The 20,239-nt window shown below is 38.5% G+C and overlaps 1 protein-coding gene across 1 annotated transcript in view; it reads right to left on the bottom strand.

Annotated features, from left to right (window-relative positions):
* Positions 1 to 2,104: 2,104 nt before the first annotated feature.
* The window catches only part of LOC146312826 (oxysterol-binding protein-related protein 3-like), a 28,369-nt gene continuing 10,234 nt past the window's right edge, over positions 2,105 to 20,239 (bottom strand). Inside the window, exons 2-22 of the mRNA XM_084738823.1 lie at positions 19,654 to 19,848; positions 19,034 to 19,150; positions 17,786 to 17,839; positions 17,571 to 17,684; positions 17,299 to 17,451; positions 17,061 to 17,151; positions 16,778 to 16,881; positions 15,195 to 15,284; positions 14,911 to 15,070; positions 14,704 to 14,828; positions 14,461 to 14,592; positions 12,863 to 12,956; positions 11,703 to 11,938; positions 10,500 to 10,637; positions 9,422 to 9,485; positions 8,882 to 8,960; positions 8,531 to 8,675; positions 6,542 to 6,686; positions 6,246 to 6,372; positions 4,452 to 4,574; positions 2,105 to 3,448 (exon numbers count right to left, since the gene is read on the bottom strand). Coding sequence (XP_084594949.1) covers positions 3,352 to 3,448; positions 4,452 to 4,574; positions 6,246 to 6,372; positions 6,542 to 6,686; positions 8,531 to 8,675; positions 8,882 to 8,960; positions 9,422 to 9,485; positions 10,500 to 10,637; positions 11,703 to 11,938; positions 12,863 to 12,956; positions 14,461 to 14,592; positions 14,704 to 14,828; positions 14,911 to 15,070; positions 15,195 to 15,284; positions 16,778 to 16,881; positions 17,061 to 17,151; positions 17,299 to 17,451; positions 17,571 to 17,684; positions 17,786 to 17,839; positions 19,034 to 19,150; positions 19,654 to 19,716 — 2,451 coding nt within the window. The 5' untranslated portion in view covers positions 19,717 to 19,848 and the 3' untranslated portion in view covers positions 2,105 to 3,351. The remainder of the gene's footprint in view (positions 3,449 to 4,451; positions 4,575 to 6,245; positions 6,373 to 6,541; positions 6,687 to 8,530; positions 8,676 to 8,881; positions 8,961 to 9,421; positions 9,486 to 10,499; positions 10,638 to 11,702; positions 11,939 to 12,862; positions 12,957 to 14,460; positions 14,593 to 14,703; positions 14,829 to 14,910; positions 15,071 to 15,194; positions 15,285 to 16,777; positions 16,882 to 17,060; positions 17,152 to 17,298; positions 17,452 to 17,570; positions 17,685 to 17,785; positions 17,840 to 19,033; positions 19,151 to 19,653; positions 19,849 to 20,239) is intronic.

A 20,239-nucleotide genomic window follows, 5' to 3' on the forward strand; every position in this document is an offset into this window, starting at 1 on the left:
CTCACTGTGAACTACAGAATTTCTTTTGTGTTCCTCGCTGCCAGTAGCTTGAAGAAAGAAGCTGTTGAAGATGAGGGTAAAGGGATATGGGATGGAGGGAGAGGATGAAAGTAAAGGGACTCCTGGTGTGTTCCTGTATTCAGGCAAAGAGAGGAGAAAAAGAGGGGGTCGGGGAGGAAGGGATGTGGAAACAGAGTCAAAGGGTGAGGAAACGGATGAGGTGCGCTCAAGTACTCATAGTACGGAAATTAATCCATCTGAGACGTGGTCTTTGTTTCTGAATCTTGTTATAAAACTTCATTTAAACCAGTAATTGTGTGTGTGTGCAAGTGCTAAATATATATTGGATTGATCAAGATATATTTGTCACCATTAAGTGATGTGATATTATTCATGTGCCCCTCATTTTGTCACATATTGTGCATCTAAATGTGCTGCTGTCCCTTTCCTAGTAGAACCCTTAGCTTTACACTGTCATCCACTTCTCATCAAGTTAGGGATTAAACCAATAAATAGTATTCTGCTCAGATTTTATAGAATTGGTCACATTTTAAGAGGAAGTATATCTCTGTCTCTATCTCACCTAAATAATTTGCTAACTTAAAAGTCATGGTTTAGGGCCAGATAGCAATTGAGTTTGTTTTGAGGTTTGAGCCAGTGCTGGTCTGAGGTTGAGCTGCAATGACCGACAGATTGATCGACAATAAATATAACTGTTACGTGAAACCTTGAAAAATAGGTCTAACTGACAAGATTGTGGCAGGATTAGTTAATCTATTAATCCAGACAATAATCGACAATTAAAATAATCGTTAGTTGCAGCCTTATGTTTGTTTGTTTAGCCTTAGTCAATATTGCTAATTGCTAATGCTAATTCACCATTTGCAAAAGGGGAAATGTATTTCTGGACAGGGATTACAGACGGATGACGCTTCAGGGACTGAAACGGTGGATGGTCGCTTTTGAGCTCTGTTAGAAAAATTGCAATATTTCCTTTTAAAATGCAGCGTAGCATAAAAGAGAAATACTGCACTGGGGTTTAACTACCCCAGAGGTGTGGAAGTGCAGTACTATATAGTAAATGTAGTACTGTACCTCCACGATACAGAGCAAATATACTAACAGTTGGCCTCCACCACACTGTGGTGACTGACCCAAAACAAATTTAAAAAAAAGAACAGAAATGTTCTGTTTATATGTTTCTTATTTAAACTGACCCAGACAAAGTGTGACACACCATAACTCGTCCATTCATTGTACAGTTTATTATCTTCTTTGAACATGAAATATTATTGCGGTTTTCCTCATTGATAAACATTATCCACAGTCCTATGACAGTCATGACTGATTATAACAAGGCAGCAAAACAGGCTGAAGTTCCTCTTTTATGATGACAACCTCTGATCAGCCACTGGGTTAAGTAATGAAAAAGTCCTTCAGTCATGATACTGACTGGATGGAGGAAATACTCGAGCACATTCTGACCTTTTGAACAAGTTCACTTCCAACCCTGATTCTTCTCTCTACAGTGAAATCCACATATCATACTGACATCATCCAAGAGACGGTGACACTTTATACTAACACTTTATATAAAAGGTAAATCTATAGTTAATTAAACTTTAGTTAATAGTTACTGTACTGTTAACAAACATTAATATAATGTCCTTTATTGAGCAGCTGTAAAATTTCATAAACATTAGTGGCAACTTTATAATGGCCATCCAAATGTTTATTTATTAACACAGTATTTATTGACCATTTTCAAACTTTTATAAACATTTGTTGCAGGGCATTCCTGTAGCTCATTTGGTAAAGTATGTACCACATGTGCTGAGGCTATCAGTCCTGTGTGGTTTGACTGCCACCTATGGCCCTTTGCTGCATGTCATACTCTCTCTCTGCGCTCTTTACTGTCTGCTCGTCAGCTCTCACTATCCAGTAAAGGTAACCCCCCCAGTAATCTTAAAAAAACAAAAACAAAAAAACAATATATCAGTTGCAACTTTATAGAGTTGCAACACTTAATTGATTGTGAATCAATAATTCAATTAACTGCCAACTATTTTGATATTATATTTATTTATATTTCAGTTTGATTTATTTTATTTTTAAGGTCTAAATTCCAGCTTCCAGCCTCCAGATTCTAAATGTGAATATTTTCTGGTTTCTTTAGTCCTTTATGGTACTAAACTGAGTATCTTAGGGTTGTGGGCAAAACAAGACATTTGAGGAGGTCACCTCGGGCTTTGAGAGACACTGATCAACAATTTTCACCATTTCCTGATAGTTATAGACCGAACAACTAATTGATTAATTGAGAAAATAACTGACAGATTAATCAACAGTGAAAATGATTGTTAGTTGCAGGTCTATAACTTTAAAATGACCACAAAGATAAAGTTCATAGACAACATGTTCTCACTTTCAACTTGACAAATACAGCAGCTTGATCAGCGGACCTACGCATCAAACTATGACACTGCAGGTACCTCTGTAGTGTCACTTTTGTACATGCAGGGCTCAGTGGTCAAGTTTGCAATAATAAATATGCAACACCTGAGTAGACTTTCAAAATACAGGCTCACCTGTACTTTGTACCACCTGTAACACCATTTGGATAGGTTTAGGAAAAGATCACGATTTGTTTTAAAGTAACTATGTTACTTACATAAGTTAATGTATGTAACATAATACACATAAGAATGAGAATCATCAGTTGCAATTTCATAATAGCATCCAAATAATATTTATAAATGGCTTTCAAATTAATTATTAACCGCATGAAAATAATAATAAAATAACAAATTATATCATTACTACTATTTAGTGGACATAATTGTCATTTGTTTGTTAACAGTGAAACAACTATTAACTAAAGTTTAATTAACTATCAATTAACTATTTATTAATGATGGTTATTATGAAGTGTTACCAAAATATTTTTTAATGACTCTGAATAAAAGTGTCTTTGCATAACTGCTACAGCAGTTGATTGAGTGAGGCACTGCAATAAAAGGCACTTTGGTAAATGCTGAGAAGCAACAGAACATAATGATATGAATCTTTAGTCTACACTAACACTTTATAATACAGTTATGATAATGAGAGGAGAAAAAATGTACCCTTAAGGACAAACATAATAAACAACGGAAACAAAACCATCAGAGGTTCTACAGGCTCTTCTCGGACCCGACAGAGGAAGCAGGAAGTCCATTCAGATTTGGGTTACCATGACATGGAGCAACTGATGTCAACCAGGTCAGGACGCTTGGAGGCTGGTATCATTTCAGTTTTATACTTCCCTCTCTATGATAAGTTATAGTGGAGAAGTTTGGTTAAATCCAGAGGTCACCACAACACAGGGAAGTCCATTTTACTGAAGCCAGGGTCTCTGCGCAGCTCCCAGTACGTGTTGTTGCTCACCCACGTGTCATGGCTAGACTTCCTGCAACACAACATAAATGAAACCTGTGTTTATGATTGATGCATTTTAATCCAGACACAGATTGTCAACTAGGTTTTCACACAGGAGGAATTTTCCATGGTGTTTAAACAATAAAGTAAGTTAGAATAAACAGAAAAATATAAAGAAAGATAAAAAGCAAACACTGCAAGTCGGGTTTGAATGTTTCATCACACATATTTTAAGGACCAGTGTGTATGTTTTAGTGGCATCTAGCGGTGAGTCTACGTACTACAGCCAGTGCTTGATTTGTTCACTTTGTGCTACTATAGAAACATGGTGGTGCAACATGGTGGACCCCACTGAATGCCCTCTGTAGATGGAAAGGGCTCATTCTAAGGTCACAAAACAGAACAATTCTAATTTCAAGGTTATTATACAATATTGAAAAATATTATACTCCATTTCTGCCATATTTCTTTCACCTTACATACCGGACCTTCAAAATTAATTGCTACCTGTCAAATTAACAGCGTATTAAATTATCAGTTATCAAATCAGTTTCCAGAATAATGTTAGTAGGGCTGTACCTGACTCAGTCGAGTCAGATTTTGGCTTTAATACAATTATTAAACAATTTGTTCCTTCTAAGGACTTCTAAGGTTTGTTATTTTGCATAGCAGACCATTTCTATGAAGAGCATATTGTTGCTACGTATCAGCAAATAAAGTTTTTGTGTTTATAATGTTCCTAATCTCCTTCCCTAGCCAACATGAGATAGTGTGTGATTTAAAACATCTAGTATTGTATTTTTCACATATTAATTCTGAAACAAATGTGACAAAATTGACAAGAAATTTTTTTTTTGTCATGATGAGCCCAACAGTCATCTTTACGGCGCAGTTTGTGCGGACTGTGTCAGTTACAGACATTTATACTACATAAGAAACGGTGGCTGCTATGGGTGCGATTACATGGAAAAACACATGCAAACACTGATTGTACACAAAGGTACATACACACACAACAGTAAACAGCAGCATACTTGAAAAAGCGTGGCTGGTGTGTCATGTTGTTGTCTTGCAGCACCTTCCTCCTCTCCCTCTGGAGCTGCTCTATCCTCTGTTTCTGCTCCTCAGCTCCCTCTGTGTTCCCCTCCTCCAACAGCCTGTGCAAAACACAAAAACAGCCAGTCAGGACAGGAAACTGTAGAAATTTGCCCCAGCACTCCTTCTCAGGTGGAGGGAAAGCCAAGGTTTTATGTTTGTGTAGGGAAAAAGTTAGCTGAGTATAATACTTTAGTCCTGCTTGAGTGACCCTCAGAAAACTGTTAAGCCTGCCCAGTGTTGTTTGACAAGACAAAAATGGAAGACTTTCAGCCAAAACGGCCACTCTAGTCAAGGCTGTTTGCACACTGCCGCAGGCCAAAATTAGGCATGCGAGACAACATGCCACTGTAAATAGGATTACAACACAGCTGCTCTATTAGTTTGCTACAGGAGCTCCAGAGAGGCATTTTTCACAGCAGACATTTTGACTTGATCAAGGGAAAAGCACAGGGTTTACTGATAACTTGAATATAGGGGTAGGGGGTGGGTAGGGTTAGCAGCGCTAAACATTTCTGATCAATCAAGTACTTGCAGCATTTCATTTCAGCCACCTTCTTTCAAAACCTGTTTGTTTTTGTTCACTGAGTTTCAACACATCAGCATGGATTTACAGCATATAACAGACAAACAATGTGTATGTTTGGGTGCAAAAATAACATCTGTTGCATTTTCATGCTGATGAATTTGCCTATACATGGTGGAAAAACAGACAGGCTGAAGGAACCTTTTAGTTACTTGAAAAGTAGTAGCCAAGTTTCTTCTGCAACCCATGTCGATGTATTAAAGTGCAATGACGAAAAATAAACTGAAACAACCAAACAAAGTATTCAGCACTGAAAGCCCCACTGCCGAAGTTCTTGTACTTTGCGAAAGTACTACCCCCTGAGCAGGGACTCTTTGGGGGATAAAATAATGTCCCCAGAACTTAATTTAACTCCTGGTCCCTGCGGTGGAACACACCGTTCCTCAAAAAGTTCTTGGTCCCCTGGTCCTGCAGTGGAAACACCCTCAATGGCTCACTTATTTTCAGGCATCCCAGTAAGCCATGACAAAGTGACACTGAACTAATATGAACCTGATACTGAAGCAGCTAAATGGAATTCAGCCATCCATAATTTTATTAGTCATACTTATGGCCTTCCTGCTGTGGCATGCCTTGTACAAACATTTCTAGTACCATTACAACAAGAACCTTTTATATGACTATTATTCATCCAACCTAGTACATGGAGGAATGTATTTGTTGAACAAAAGAGTTCAAAATCTTAGTAAATGGATCCCCTGGATCTATATTCCTATAGTCTGTTGCTATGGTTACGCTCATAGTTCAGACATTTACTGCTTCACACCACATGGACTTGGCCCATAAAATCATGTTCTGGGCCAAATGGTCTGATTTGGCAGCTTGAAATCCATTTAGACCAGGCCTCTGTACAGGCCATTAGACCAGAGTATATTAATATATTATATTATACAGTAACAATTTCCAAATTTTATCTGAGCTTTAACTACTTTTGAGTTGGATTTTATTTCTTCGAAGCATTTTTATTTTCCTATTTTTTGTGAAGTAAATTGTGACGGTTTTATACATCAAATTGTTTTCATCTATTTTCTTTTAAAACCTGGTGATTTTATGGCTTCTAAGTTTTATTTTGCTACCTTTATGAAGCACTTTATATTGTGGATTTTGACATGTTCTCTACGGATAAAAATAAATAAAGAATGCCAACCTCTGGTCCGGCCTGAAGCGTGTGTCTGTGGGGGGCAGCAGAGGTCTCAGGGTGGGGTCCAGCTCATTTAACTCCACTGCAAACTGGGTGAAGCCATAGTACTGCTCTTGGTCCTCTGGCATGGGATCTGTACACACACACACACACACACACACACACACACACACACACACACACACACACACACACACACACACAGACAGACAGACACAAAGTAACAGCTATCATGTCATGTCAAGCTCAGTTTTGGTTTTTTAACTGAAGCGCTGTGGTGTAAACCAAGACCAATCACTCACTTGCTCTCCAGATACACGTGGCAGAAGGCGGGTCGCCTTGAAAGATCGACTCGTGCCATTTTCCAAAAATGGAGTGTACAACTTTTCCATTTGAATCTGTAACCACGCCTTCTATCTCATTCACTGTAGAGCTCCATGATTTTGCCTAAAATAAAAAAAGAGGTAAATAGAAGAAAGAGTTTACAAAATGAAAGTGGACATCCTAAGCATCACACTCATGTAATAAACAGAGTATGGTTTATGTCAGGATTGGGTTCATGCTGCCCAATTTTCCATGTTCATGTTTTGACAACTCAGTTCCCATCTTTCTCCATAAGATGGTGCTGTTTGCTTTGACAGTCATGATCATATGGCATGGACTGAAGTTGAGTGTCTGTTTCTGCAGTGAATTTAAGGAAACTGCAGCCCTCTTCTTTTTCTTTTTTTTCTTTACAAAGGAACAAATGTGTCTGATCAGAGGACGACAAAACTTAAATCAGATTCTAAAAGCCAGGCAACTGTGATGATTCTGACAGAGGTTCATGTAAATGTGACAAACCAATAAATACAAACAAGTAAAGTTTGTTCAAGGGAAGAACTGGCACTTTTCATGTCCTGTCAGTGTTGATAGTAAATGTAATCTACTGATGAAATAAATTTTTCAGTGCCACTATAGTGACCGTGAAAACTTCATCCTGCTTGCAGAGCCATACAGCTGTGCCAGTGCCCGACGCAATTACTTTGTCGGCCAAAACACAGTGTTACCAAAACACTCAAAAATCCAAGGGATAAGAGCAGCCACAGGTGACGTCCCTCTCTTGAGAACAGCCACTCACCCCTTTGGGGGTAAGTAAGCACTGTAAAAACGGCTGGTCAGTGAGTGTCTCATTTCATCACAGGTTAGTCAGTGACGTTACTGAGTAAATGACGTGCTGATTTTTGCCTTGTAGATCAACGCGAATCAGAAAAGAGTCTTAGTCATGTTGGAACTCAAGTTTTGGCAGTGAAAAAATGTGCCCTTATAATAAAAGACCTGCTTTTGGAATGAATTTTGGTTTAAATGTCTGCCAAGTCTCAATATATTGCAGATAATATTAAAATACTATGATAATAATGAACCTTGTGAACAGCACAAAGTAATGTAGGAAGTGGAGAAAAAAACTGACCTCTACTTCCCTATTCTTGCAGTAAACTGTTGCCATATTAAGCACAAACAGCAATCAAAATAGACCACTTCACCACAGATGTAATTTGTTTATAATAAAAATCTGAAAACGGCAGAATAAAGTGTCTTAACAATATACCAAGTGACAAATGTCTGAAATATCTTTGCCCGAAGATTCAATAGAGTAGTTGTATATGTCAGGTTTGTCTACTATGATGGAGACAGACTGAAAGGACCTCTGCTTCTTTATTTTTTTTCTGTAACAACGCAGATCTTTGATTGGCAAAGACAGAGCATAATTGTTCCCCAGACTGGCCAGAGGGTCTGGGCTCCTAATAACCAAAAAGCGACAGTTTTATCTTTTACAGTTTTCTCATTTTATGCATTTAAACTGGAAAAGACCTCGGAAATTTGTATGTACCACCAGTCAAATAAGAGTGGTTGTTTTCACACAAAAAGAGGCAGGGCATACTGCAGAAGAAAAGTACCTGGATCAGCTGCTGGCATCCAAGCTGAAATAGCCTGTAGTTCTTCCTAAACACACACTGAGGAATTTATTGCTTCAAATGACTACATTTACCATCAAGACTGATTGGTCACCCACATGACAAGTACAATTTTTTTCCTTCAAGTAATGTAAGTTTATCTTTACAGTGGCACATTACAACAAATCATCTAAAGGAGTGAGAAACATCCTACAGACACTGCATTGTTGAAAAATATATTTTACCCAGTGTCATTCCCCTTAAATTTAATCGTGCAATAGGGATCTGCTTCTGTCATTAAGGGCTGGAGCACACACATTTACAAAAATGAGGGTGATTTAAATATCTATGTTTCCTAACCTTGACAAATGTGATTTTACACTGGCAGGCATCACTGCTTATATTTTTGATGGCCATCTCTCCATAGTGTTCGATCCAGCGCTGGCCACTCAGGATGTTGTGAATGCAGGATGTCACTTTGTTCCATTCGTAGTGGTCTCCAAACCTGCAGAAATCATAGACACACACACACGCATGCACACACTTATTATGGAAAAAAAAATGCATATATTTTCATTCCTACTGCTTACACTTACAGCCTATAGTGTGCACAATGGCGTCGACATCCATATTAAACACATAGAAAAGTGTCAACACTCATGCACATGCAAACACACACCCACCCACACACACAATACATAAAGAACTTACGCAGGTAGTGTGACATGGGTTGTTCCCATGGGAACAATTTCCATGGATTTGCCCCAGAATTTATTTTTCCATCGGACATCTAAAAGAAACATAAAAAATTACCATATTATCTTCTTTTAAATCTTCAAAGCATCATCTGTATCTGCTTTATCTGTTCAGTAAACAGCAGCATCTTTTTATTAATCAGCTCTTTTATTAATTTGCACAGAGGGAAATGCAAACAAGGCAACAGTCGGCAGTTTCTTTGACTACCAATGGCAGTTAAGCTCTTTTTTTGCAACAAGATACCAGATTTTAAACTGCTGGAGTTTACAAATGAGGCCACATTAGTAAAATCTCCACAGTAACTTGTTACAGAGTGATCACCAAGGCAACACAAGGTTAAATGAGGTTATAGTGCCTCATACAATTTCCACCTTAAATATAAGCTGTAGTACTTTGCAAATACTTGGAAACAAAAGGTGTGGAGACAGTTATGCAAGCCCAGACAAACAGGGGGGAAATGGGACTTTTCTTTCAAACATGCTCTCTCCTACTCACCTTGCCAAAAGGTGAAGTTCCTTGAATCAGCGTGACATGCTGACACTGGTGGGTGATGACTCACCTGGTAAATGGAAAGATTAGATAAAGGCACATTATCAAAATACACTGTAGTTGTATCGTGAATGAGTAAAAAACAAACAATGGGAAAGGTGATATCTATAGCTTTATGCCAGCAATAAACCATTTCTACATTTATTTTGAGAGATCAGTATAATTATTGTAAACAAAGAAGACCACCACAGAGAAGGATGGCAGATCAGCTTCACTGTTTTACTTTGATTGATTCTGCAGTAGATTGAATTTTGTGACAAGTCTTGTGAATAGCTTACGACAGCAGAGGGCACTGTTCTTCCAGTGCACAAGGCCTCCACTGATGACATGAGACACCTCACCAAGGTGTGTCAGTTTGACTGTAATTTGATTATCACATGTCAATGTTTAAAATTACTAAATGAAGCACATTTCAACAGGGACAGTTTCTTCTCAAATCAAAAATATATATATTTTTTCTCTGGCCTGTAGTGTTATTTATCCATCTACATTGTTTTGATGTGGGTTTCACAGTTTTGGCGATATCGGCTGTAGAGAGGTCTGTCTTCTCCTTTGTATTGTGGACCTAAATGGCACCTGGCTTGTGGTGTTCAAAGCGCGAGAAAAAAAATCATTTGAGTGAACAGCAATGCCTCTTTCCACAAATCACAATGTGGTTACTCCAGATAATTCACAGACCTTGTTGTGAGCAGTTTTGTGGAGGAACTACACTCTTTCTAGAAACTACAGTGTCACTGTGCATCTACTCATGGATGAGAGGTTATAATTCAGCCAATGAGGCTGCCATTAATGTTTACATCCTGAATTTTTGGGGTGAACTGTCCCTTTAACTTAATTTAACAAAAATGCTGAATACAACAACTTTCATTTGCAAGACAAAGATCATCATTTTACGTATTACATACAATGAAATTATATTAATATTGTATATTTTTATGTTTGAGGTGAAGTAAAGTGAAAAGTAGCTGTGTATTCCCCACACAGTGAATCAGATGTGTGTGTTGTAAACCATGGGACCATGTACCTGTTCAGCTATAAACCTGAAGCTTTTATCCGGTCTGTCACACTCATACGATTCTCCCAGGACAGGGTTGAAAGGTTTACTTCCTGCTCGATGATAGGTGGATGCATATGCAGTTATTGCAAATGTTGCAACATAAACCTGCAGAGAAAAATCAGAGGATGAATTCAGCAGTTTTATGTGTGTACATCAAGTACTGGGTTGGTTGTCTGCGTGAACATGACTGTGTGTATGTGTATACATTTGTGATACCACTCTGTGTTTCAGATTTTAATAAAATTTACATCAAACTATTGTATGAATGTAAAAACTACATGTTTGTGTGTGTGTTCATACATTTCATAAGTGAAGATAGGTCTGGGTGATATGGCAAAAAAAATTATCATGTTCATTTTTATTTATCACGATCCTGATGATGACTGACTCCTGAAGAAACTAGAGGGTTCATTGATCAAACTTGCCTTAATGATGCAGTTTAGTGATTTTCACTGCTGATTTTATTAAAACAAAGTTCAGCTGAGTGAAACAAAAACTGAATTCAGCAGACAACCTCAGTAATATATAAATAGTCTGTTGTTATGTAAAAAAAACATTAGCAATGCCTGACAACCAATAACAACACATCAATAATAACTTTTGCTTTCATTCTTAGTCCATTTGATATTAAAGAATGTGTCTCAGCCCAGATGACTAAACACAGCTCATATTGTTACTTCTCATTGAAATTTTTACAGTCAAGACAAATATCCCTCAGCAAAATCCATTACACCATGATGACATCAAGGAAACTATGACTACTAAAACTACTAAATTACTAAAACAAAAGATTAAAACACAATTTTAACTTTATAAAATTTTCAGTAAGCCAATAACAACTAAGCCAACTAAAGAACAGCCAACTAAAGTAAAAATTTAAACCTATTTTGTTAACTGTTATAATCTGCAGTTTATTTCACTTTTCATCCAAACCACTTTCATATAACTGACGTTTTTATCAAAAGGCTCTTACTGAAGCTCGCAGAGCAAAAGATGAACATCAAAGAGCTCCCTGAAGAAGAGCACTGAACTTGAACCACATCCTATCTATATTTTGCATGTAACTTCTAATTGTCTTTTTCTTACAATCCAGTAAGTACATGTGAGACTGCCTTGTACGTGGGTATAGGTGTATCTGTAGTTATATGTTTAAGTTTTCTTTGCTCTCACCATGCGCTGGTAAGGGTCCTGGGTCTGGTTGGCAGTGTCCAGCAGTTCACTGTACTCCAGCTCCTCACACAGCCTCTGCAGGGTATTGATTGGCTCATTGAGCTGCACCGGCATGGCCACCTTGGACAGATCTTTGCCAATGTTGTTCCTCAGGATGTTCCACACGCTAATGCTGCTGGTGGGGCTGGGAGCAGGCAGAGTTGAACGTCGACGAGCAAGGGTCACCACGCTGCTAACTAGAGGGGAGAAACGTGAAGAGAAAAGCAGTGAGACAATAGGATATCTGAAAGAGCAAGACTGAGATTGATGCTTAAATGTGCACACTGGCTAAAATCAGATGTCATAAAATGTTTGATGTTCAAAGCCGCTTTGATGGAGATGAGGATGAGGTGGCACTTCAAGCCGGCACTGAAACTTGTTTCACATAATGTTTTTGGATAACTTTTTGAATGAAAATGGCTGAATTCAAATATACAAAACAAAAAATGAGTACAAATGTCGTCTTTTAATCAACTTAAACTTAAAAGTATCCATCACACTAGCACAAAACCTCTTTGATCTGAACAATCTAGATGAAGATTAAACAACCAGTATCTCAAAATGTTCATTCAATCCCCTACAAACAGGAGAACTCATCTTTCTCTGTCAATATGGCACACACTGAGGAACACTGATTGGACATCCACATAAAAAGTGCTGAATTTTCCCATAAAAATCATTTTTTCTGTTTTGTGCTACCTGAATGCCAAAGGTTATGCAGTGGAAATGTAAAACTGACACTGTCTGATTCTGCAGAATTGAATTAATGATGAACAGAGATGCATTGTCAAATACTGTATAATGAAACATCGCAATGAGTCTGTAAACATGTCTGGAAGTTGGTGGTAGTCATGTGCAACACATTTTCTAAGCAAGGGAGTAATTTCTATAATTACAGACATTTATAATTTATTTGATGTTGATACTTTCTGAAAAATACACAAAAGCACACAGAGGTTTATTTACAGTCACACTCGAGCGCTCTAAGACAGACCCGCCCTGCCTCTTTCTGACAGAATAAGGTCTCTGGGCAGTGTCTGTCTTTCTCTCTGTTGAGGGAGTTGATACGCTCTGACATGCACACATACACAAGATGCACAACTTGCTACTGTATCACGTACCAGAGTTGTGTCTCTCACTGCCTCCCTCGTTGCTGTAGGTATCCATGGAAACACTGTCACTGACATCACTAATGTACGAGTCATCGTCAGACACCTGGAGACAGAAAATCATTGGTGAAAGGTCAGTGAGTGACTAGAACAAAAACACACGAACCCAAAAGTCTTTAGTCATCAGAACAGAAATTTAAGGAATGCACACAGTGCACAGTGTGCCTGTGGTGACTTGCAGGAATTGGCTGTGTTATGGTTGGGCTACACCCAGAGACAAACATTACTTTTCCTGCACAACTAACGCTTGGCTGGACTTGACTTTGATTTGTCCGATTACAGTAGTGGTGAAACATACTCGATTGATTTTAAATTTAAAACCACTTACAAAGCAAAAACATTTACTGGCTCCAGCATCTCATATGTTTTTTTCTTTGCTTTCCATCATTTTAAATTGAACACCTTGTTCAGACAAAACACATTATTGGCAGGCGTGACTTTGCAGTTTGGGAAACTGTGATGGACATTTTCCCTCAATTTCTGACATTTACAAAATTTCACAGACATTAGCAATTATTGTATTTGCATGCACACATGGAGATGAGGAAGAGGATAATGTTGCACATATTAGGGCTGGCCCATATAGCTGAAAAACTTTTACGACAATAAAATGTTTAATTTCAGTTGATATCAACAAGTATTGATCATTCTTAAAGAATTTTTAAAAAGCAAAAATTGAATTGGTTGAATTTCACCATTTTATTTCGAAATTTAACATTTTTTTTTTTGTCAAGGCACTCGGGTAACAGGCTTAATAGGCTTATAAAAACAAACAAACAAAACCTGCCATACAGGTGAGCTGACCTGTCCTTTTTTGAATATCCTTTTTATAATCCTTTTTCTGTTTTTGCATCAGTAGCAATTTTATTGCTATTGACAATACATATTACTATTGTTTCATTGCACATGCCTGGTAGATACACAAGAACTTTAGCTCTTAGTAGGTGTGTCACAATTTCAATATTAGATCAAAAATAGGTCAAAATGAGCTTTTAATTTCAAGAATCAAAAGGCAGAATAAGCAATTCTCCCAGTATATTTTCTCTCTCTCTTCCCCCGCCTGCTTGCAGCATCTGGCGTGTCTAAAGAAAAAAACTGCACTTCAAAGACGATGCAATGTAGCTAACTGGCTTTTATATCATGCTTGATACCTTTTTTTAAAGAATTTGAAAATTTGGAAAACAGTTGTCAGGGCAAAAAAAACCCAATGATCTGTTGATCTCAAATCAATACTCATTAGTCTAATAATCGCATAACTGTCAGTGCAAAATAAAAAAAATGTTTCAAATTATAAAATCAAATTGTGGATTTTGAGAATCTTGACACCCCTAGCTCTTGCCACGTTTGCACTGATTCTTACAGTTTTGTTTCTCCAGCATCAAATGTCTTTTATGCTTAAATGGTTCTAATATGAAGCAACTTTCTAGCATCAAGTCAAACACTTCTCATGTTTTCGTGGTATGTTTGTTATGTAAAGGACCAGACTACAGCACTTTCTCCAAGACAAATTTCCCTTCATAAACAATAAAGTTTACTGCACTCTGTCTCACTTCATTCTCAGAGGAGGAGGAGGAGAGGAGGTACTCCTGAGCATCAAAAAACTCTGACATCGACTCTGGGATAGACACTTTGCTCTCATTGGACACCTGATGGACCAAGGAGTGGGAGCCACCTTGACAATCCTGATGAAAACAGAAAATCAGTTGAGTGAAGCGGATCTGTGGTAACAGGATTACTAGATTTGTGGTGTAAATATGCAGAACCCATGATTTTTGAGCTGCAGAGACACTCACTGAGGCATAGGTGGTCTTTAAGCCCATGACCTGCGCTGGTTGTGGGGCCTGCAGGTCTATGGTGTGTCTCAGTCTGTCTCTTTCTGCTACTAGGGAACTAAATGCTGATTTCAGCGTAGCGTGGACTGGAAGGAAACAAATGGTATAGAGTTGTCATGGAAACTATCTTACCATATAGAAGCAAAAACTATCCAAAAGGAGACTTACTGTTGTTGGCCAGCCTGCAGAAGTCCTCCTGTAGACGTGACGCGTCTGTGGGTGAGTCTGGGGATTCAGGACAGACCTCCTGCGTGTTTGACTCAGTGGTGGAGAGGTTGGGGTTGGAGGCATGGAGACGAGGGGACTGGGAGGAGATGCAGCTTGGAACCTGGTGGATAAAAACAGAGAAAGGTGAAGATGGTACGCAATAATTTCATTAGTCCCACTGTTGAATGATTATGAGTTCATTGCTTCATAACTATTTGCATAAAAAAGAAGAGCTGAACATCGACCTGTAGTGTGGCTTTGGTTTCTTTGCCATTATTTTTGGATCGCCATCTCCTTGGCCTCTTCTCTTTTTTGGGGATGTCATAAGTAGACGCCTGTAGGACCACAAGAAACAGAAATATTAAGGGAGAAGTACAGAAAACTACTTCCAATTTTGACAGTGGTTATTTTTATATTTTATATCATTATATCATGATTTGTATATTTATATCATGATTTGTGACAAATATTGAGATATGGACCTTAGACTTTTGGTTTATGAACTGGATCAAAGATGCAGTGCCTGGCAGATATAGCTTTTGTCATGTTTGGTTTTATACACTGTGTTTTGTGTTTATGGGTCTGTGTTTGTGTGTTTGCATTGTGGGATATCTACTGGAGCAATATTTGTGGGAGGTTTGTTTATGTTTGAATCAGGGATGTTAATAATTAATCATTAGCTGATTTATCGCCATTAAAAATTCAACCAACTATGAATGTACTCATTGATAATTAATCGATAGTCTAGCAATAGCAGTAATTGCCCCTCATTTGACATTGTTGTGTCGGCGGAGGCATTTGTTAAATGAAAAAAAAAAAGAAAAAGAAGAAAGACTAAGAAAAAACATGTGTTTTGTCGGTTAATCCATTCATTCCAGCACTGACACAGTGAACAAAAAAAAATTTGACTAAAAAATGCAGTTAGTCATAGTCGATTACCGAAAATTGCTGTAAGCAGGTTAGTAAGTAAGTTAGTTAGTAAGTAAGATTTAGCCAGTGAAGTTTTAATTTAAGTCAGAATTTCTTGGCTAGTTTCATGACACTAAATTTAATAAATAAAAATGTGTAAACTGCATTGTTAAGGCATGTTTTAAGGATGTTTTACTGTGAGCTCAGCTCCATTAAATTTAATAAAATCTTAACAGCATGGCAATGCGCCCTAAATCCACACAGGAAGTTGAGTTATACTAACATTATATTTAGTCCAAAAATGGAATTAACATACACGTTATCAAATAAATCAACTTACATAAGTGATATTCAACTTGGCAGGCGTTTGGGAAAGTGTGTTCTTAGGTGTCTTTCCAAAGTGATTGTGTTTTTCCACATATATTCAATCCACAAGCGGTTCCATCTTAATTTTGAAGAATACACTCTGTCTTTCTTTTAGTTTGAGTATAAGAGAAAAGTGTTCGCATGTCACCTCTCCTTGTTTTTTCTTTTCTTTCCAACTGAGAGGCCTCTGCTGAGGATGAGGCACTCATCATTTATTAGATTCATTAGTGTTTTGAGATGTCTGATTACTGTGATCTAACTTAGGCTGTCTGCTTAAACAAAGCCAAATATTTCATGTCGTCTTTACTCATCAGGACACAGTGAATGGAGATTTCTTCTTCTAATTATTGTCAGTATTTTTTAATTGGCATCAGTGAATACTTATTGACAAATTTAACACTGCATGAAAAGATCATTATTTTATTTCCTACTCCCTTGAAATATCATACACGTCTGTTACACCCACAAAGTTGGTGAATGCATTTTCATTGCATATTAGAACACCTCTACATTTAGCATCAAGACTAGCTTAAATCTGTGTGCCTGTACTTACCTGTAGTGCACTAATGGCTGGGGCTGAGTATGTGCGGTGGAGAACTTCCATGCTCTTCAGCAGCAGGTTGAGTTCAAGCAGATACGATTCACATTCCTCCAAGTCTAAGTGAAAGAGAAATTATTATTAGATGAAATAACTGAAGTTTGAGTGCATGCAGGCACAGTGATGATGAGAGACAGAAACATGAAAGATCCACTGTAACACACTGGTGACAACCCAGGGTGGCAAAGAAGCTAGGAGACAATTAGTAAGTAGTGAAATAGACAAAACAACAACAAACCTTTGCAGCACTTGTCCATGTCGCCTGAGGATTGGAGCCAAGAACTGACCTTAGCCTGGTGGACTGATGCCTGCTTGGTGAGGGTAGCCCTCTGTTTTTAAAGGGAGAGACACATGAGAGAGAATGGGGAATATACAGTACAAACTATAAACTACATTCCGCCTACATCAAATTTAAGGGAATAACAAAGGCACTTTTTAAAAAATGTTTCCTACAAACAAGGCCTAGAACAACTTACTTTTCTCAGGGAGTCATTAAGAGAAGGGGAGGATGAGGCATGGGGGTGGAAGAGGTGCCTCTCGTGGGGATACATGGCAATCTCATTCTGCCGAAACACACGGTGATGACGCAACTTAGACACCCACTCCTCAAACAGCTCTGGGGACTTCACCTGGGTGGCATAAAGTCAAATTAGGTGAAGGGACTTGGAAAACGGCTGCTGTGAGTGTCTATGTCTGAAAATCACATAGGCGTTGCATAGACTTATGCGATGTGTGTGTCTGAAGTTACCTTTAAGTGATAGATATTATCCTCTGTGTCCAGGTCGATGCACATGGCTTTCTTCTTGATTGACATGACAGAGAGGCCAACATCGATGCAGCCATGAAGCTTTCCCTTCTTTAGCTGTGAAGCAAAGCCCTTTGTTAGCCTGTGCCTCAAAGTGTCTCTGCGTGTGACTGAATGCAAGAATGACAGACAGATGGTGCTCTTGAGGTAATACCTACATCAGTTCCTCGCTTTGCATACTTCAAAATGCCTCTCTCCAGCAAGAAGTATCTCTAAGTAAGAAAAAAATCAAACTCAGTCAATATTTATTGTCAATATTTATTATTTGAGGTAACAACTTCTGTATACTCACATCTGTGCAAACTTTTAAAAGGGATAGTCTGGATTATTTAATGTTGGTTTGTACAAGGTACTTATCAATAGTGAGTGTATTACCAACTGTTGATGCCAGTCAGCACGCCCTCAGTTTTGGAGAAGTGATGAGGAGCGTCAGCAAAGAAGCTAAGCAAATATACTGCTGTGGACAGGGTCAGCAGCAAACATCTACTGTAGCCAATGCACTGACTAAGACTAAGTACCTCATACAACCCCACTTAAAATAATCAAAACTATCCCTTCAAACACACGAGTACAAAAGGTATGCACACGTGGTGCAGTTTTGCACCAATAAAACCACTTTTCCTTGACCCTGCCATTTAAATTTCACAACAGCAGCAGTGAAGTAAGTAATCAGCAGTATGGATAATGACCACGTATAGACATAGCAACAGTTTACGAGCACAACTTGCCTACTTTACTTTTACAATAAAAAGAATATGCTGATAAAGCTCTTTAACAGTACTTGAGTCCTCCTTTTCAGATAAAATGTTGACAATCATAAAAGTGGAAATTCCATCATGTTGCAAGGCAGGAACTTTCCAGGTAAGCATGAGCACACTCACAGAAGAGAGACGAGGGGGAGGAAGATGAGTCAGGGTTACAGTATAATCAGCTGGGAATAAAAGAATGGAAAGACGGAAATCCTGAGGACTATATTGGTGAAGAGAAGGAAATGCTGAAATAGCAAGAGGTATTAAAAGATATCTGGTCAAGACCCTAGTTAGACATTCAGTGAGGACAAATAGTGTTGCTGGTTCAAACCTGGCTTCATCACCCATAATTGCAGTTTTTCTTTACCAAAAAAGGATATGAGGTCTTTCATAACACCATCTATCCTTTTAAGAAACACAGCTACATGTGATAAATATAGTGCAGAAATGAAAACAAAGCCTATACAATCTCAAAATAAGAGCACACCCCTGTGGCTCACTGTCTGATATCCTTGGATCAAAAGCATTCGACTTCAGAGTGAAAATAGGTCTTTGGCTCGATAAAAGGCTGAAGAAGGCAGCAGCGGTGTTCTATAATAAGATGTACTACAATGCCATCACTGTCTGGGGCTTTAAAAGGGCTGCCGAGGAGCTCACCTTATGCCACCCCTTCATGGGCCACTTCCTCCTCTTGAGCAGGAAGCCCTCCTGTCTGTCAGGCTCCTGCATGCTGGCAGGAACCCCCCGGAGCCCCTCTACAATCTCCCAGCTGTCCTGGAGGGAGACACAGGAGCAATGGTGTATGAGTTAGACAGACAAGGGAAATCTTGCCCCTGAAATAACAAAGGTATAACCCAATCTAAACATGTAGACACATATCATCATCACCATCATCAGAGATTCCATTTGAGTGCAATACTGTTATGACTGTTAAAAAAAACAAACAACAAAAAAAAACAGGGTTCTTGTCTGTGAAGAGTTGCTTTAAGAGTGCAGTTTGCATTTACAAGACAGCTTAAATGTTTGGTCACAGAGAACGACCCTTAGTAATTGAATCAACAAACACAAAGGCACACTCACATACACAGACAGTAATGAAATAATTCATAGCTTTAGGCATGCCATGGTTCATAATGCATTTAAATTCAGAAAATGTGAGGTCAGCTCATACTAAGTGAGAAGAAAAACAAAGGCTGAAATGCCAACAGTGGCTGCAAGCACAACAAAAACTCTCACACAGACTATAGTAAAAGTACCACACACAAACACACACGTACCTGGTTGCTGTCATGCTTAGAGGAGCCACTGCTGTCACTGTGAGTGGGCGATGGCGACGTCATCTTTTTGCGACCTGCTGACTGCTTTCTGCCCACCAGAGCGTGGTTTCTGTGGAAACTGCAGCAGCAGAGATCACAGCAGAGCCGCCAGGAGCATCACTCTGACCTTTGAAGGCCACGCCACAACAGACCGCACTGCGGAGAAAGGTTAAAATGAAATGAAGTCAGAGCAGAAAAGAGGATGCATTTTAAAGAGAACAGCAGCGGCACGCAGGATGGGCAGACAGAAAGGAATCACTTACTCACTGTGTGTCTGACTAACTGTAAACAGCCTAATTGAGGATATGAAATCCCCAATGTAGCTTTGTTTTAAGGAAGCTCGACACAAATATCTCAAGTACAAACACATGAGGGGCTAATAATCCTTTATCATGAGCTCTCATGCACACACACAGTTCAAGGTTCAACTTCCAGCATGTAAATTCAAATGTGTTGTGACTGATGTGTGGTTTTATGTGGACTGATAAATTAGAGCTAAGTACACACACAAACTCAATAAATATTTCCAAGTCAGCATTTATGATCA

Source organism: Lutjanus erythropterus, chromosome 16 (assembly GCF_056507025.1).
Source record: "Lutjanus erythropterus isolate fLutEry1 chromosome 16, fLutEry1.hap2, whole genome shotgun sequence".
In the NCBI taxonomy this organism is placed as follows: Eukaryota; Metazoa; Chordata; class Actinopteri; order Lutjaniformes; family Lutjanidae; genus Lutjanus; species Lutjanus erythropterus.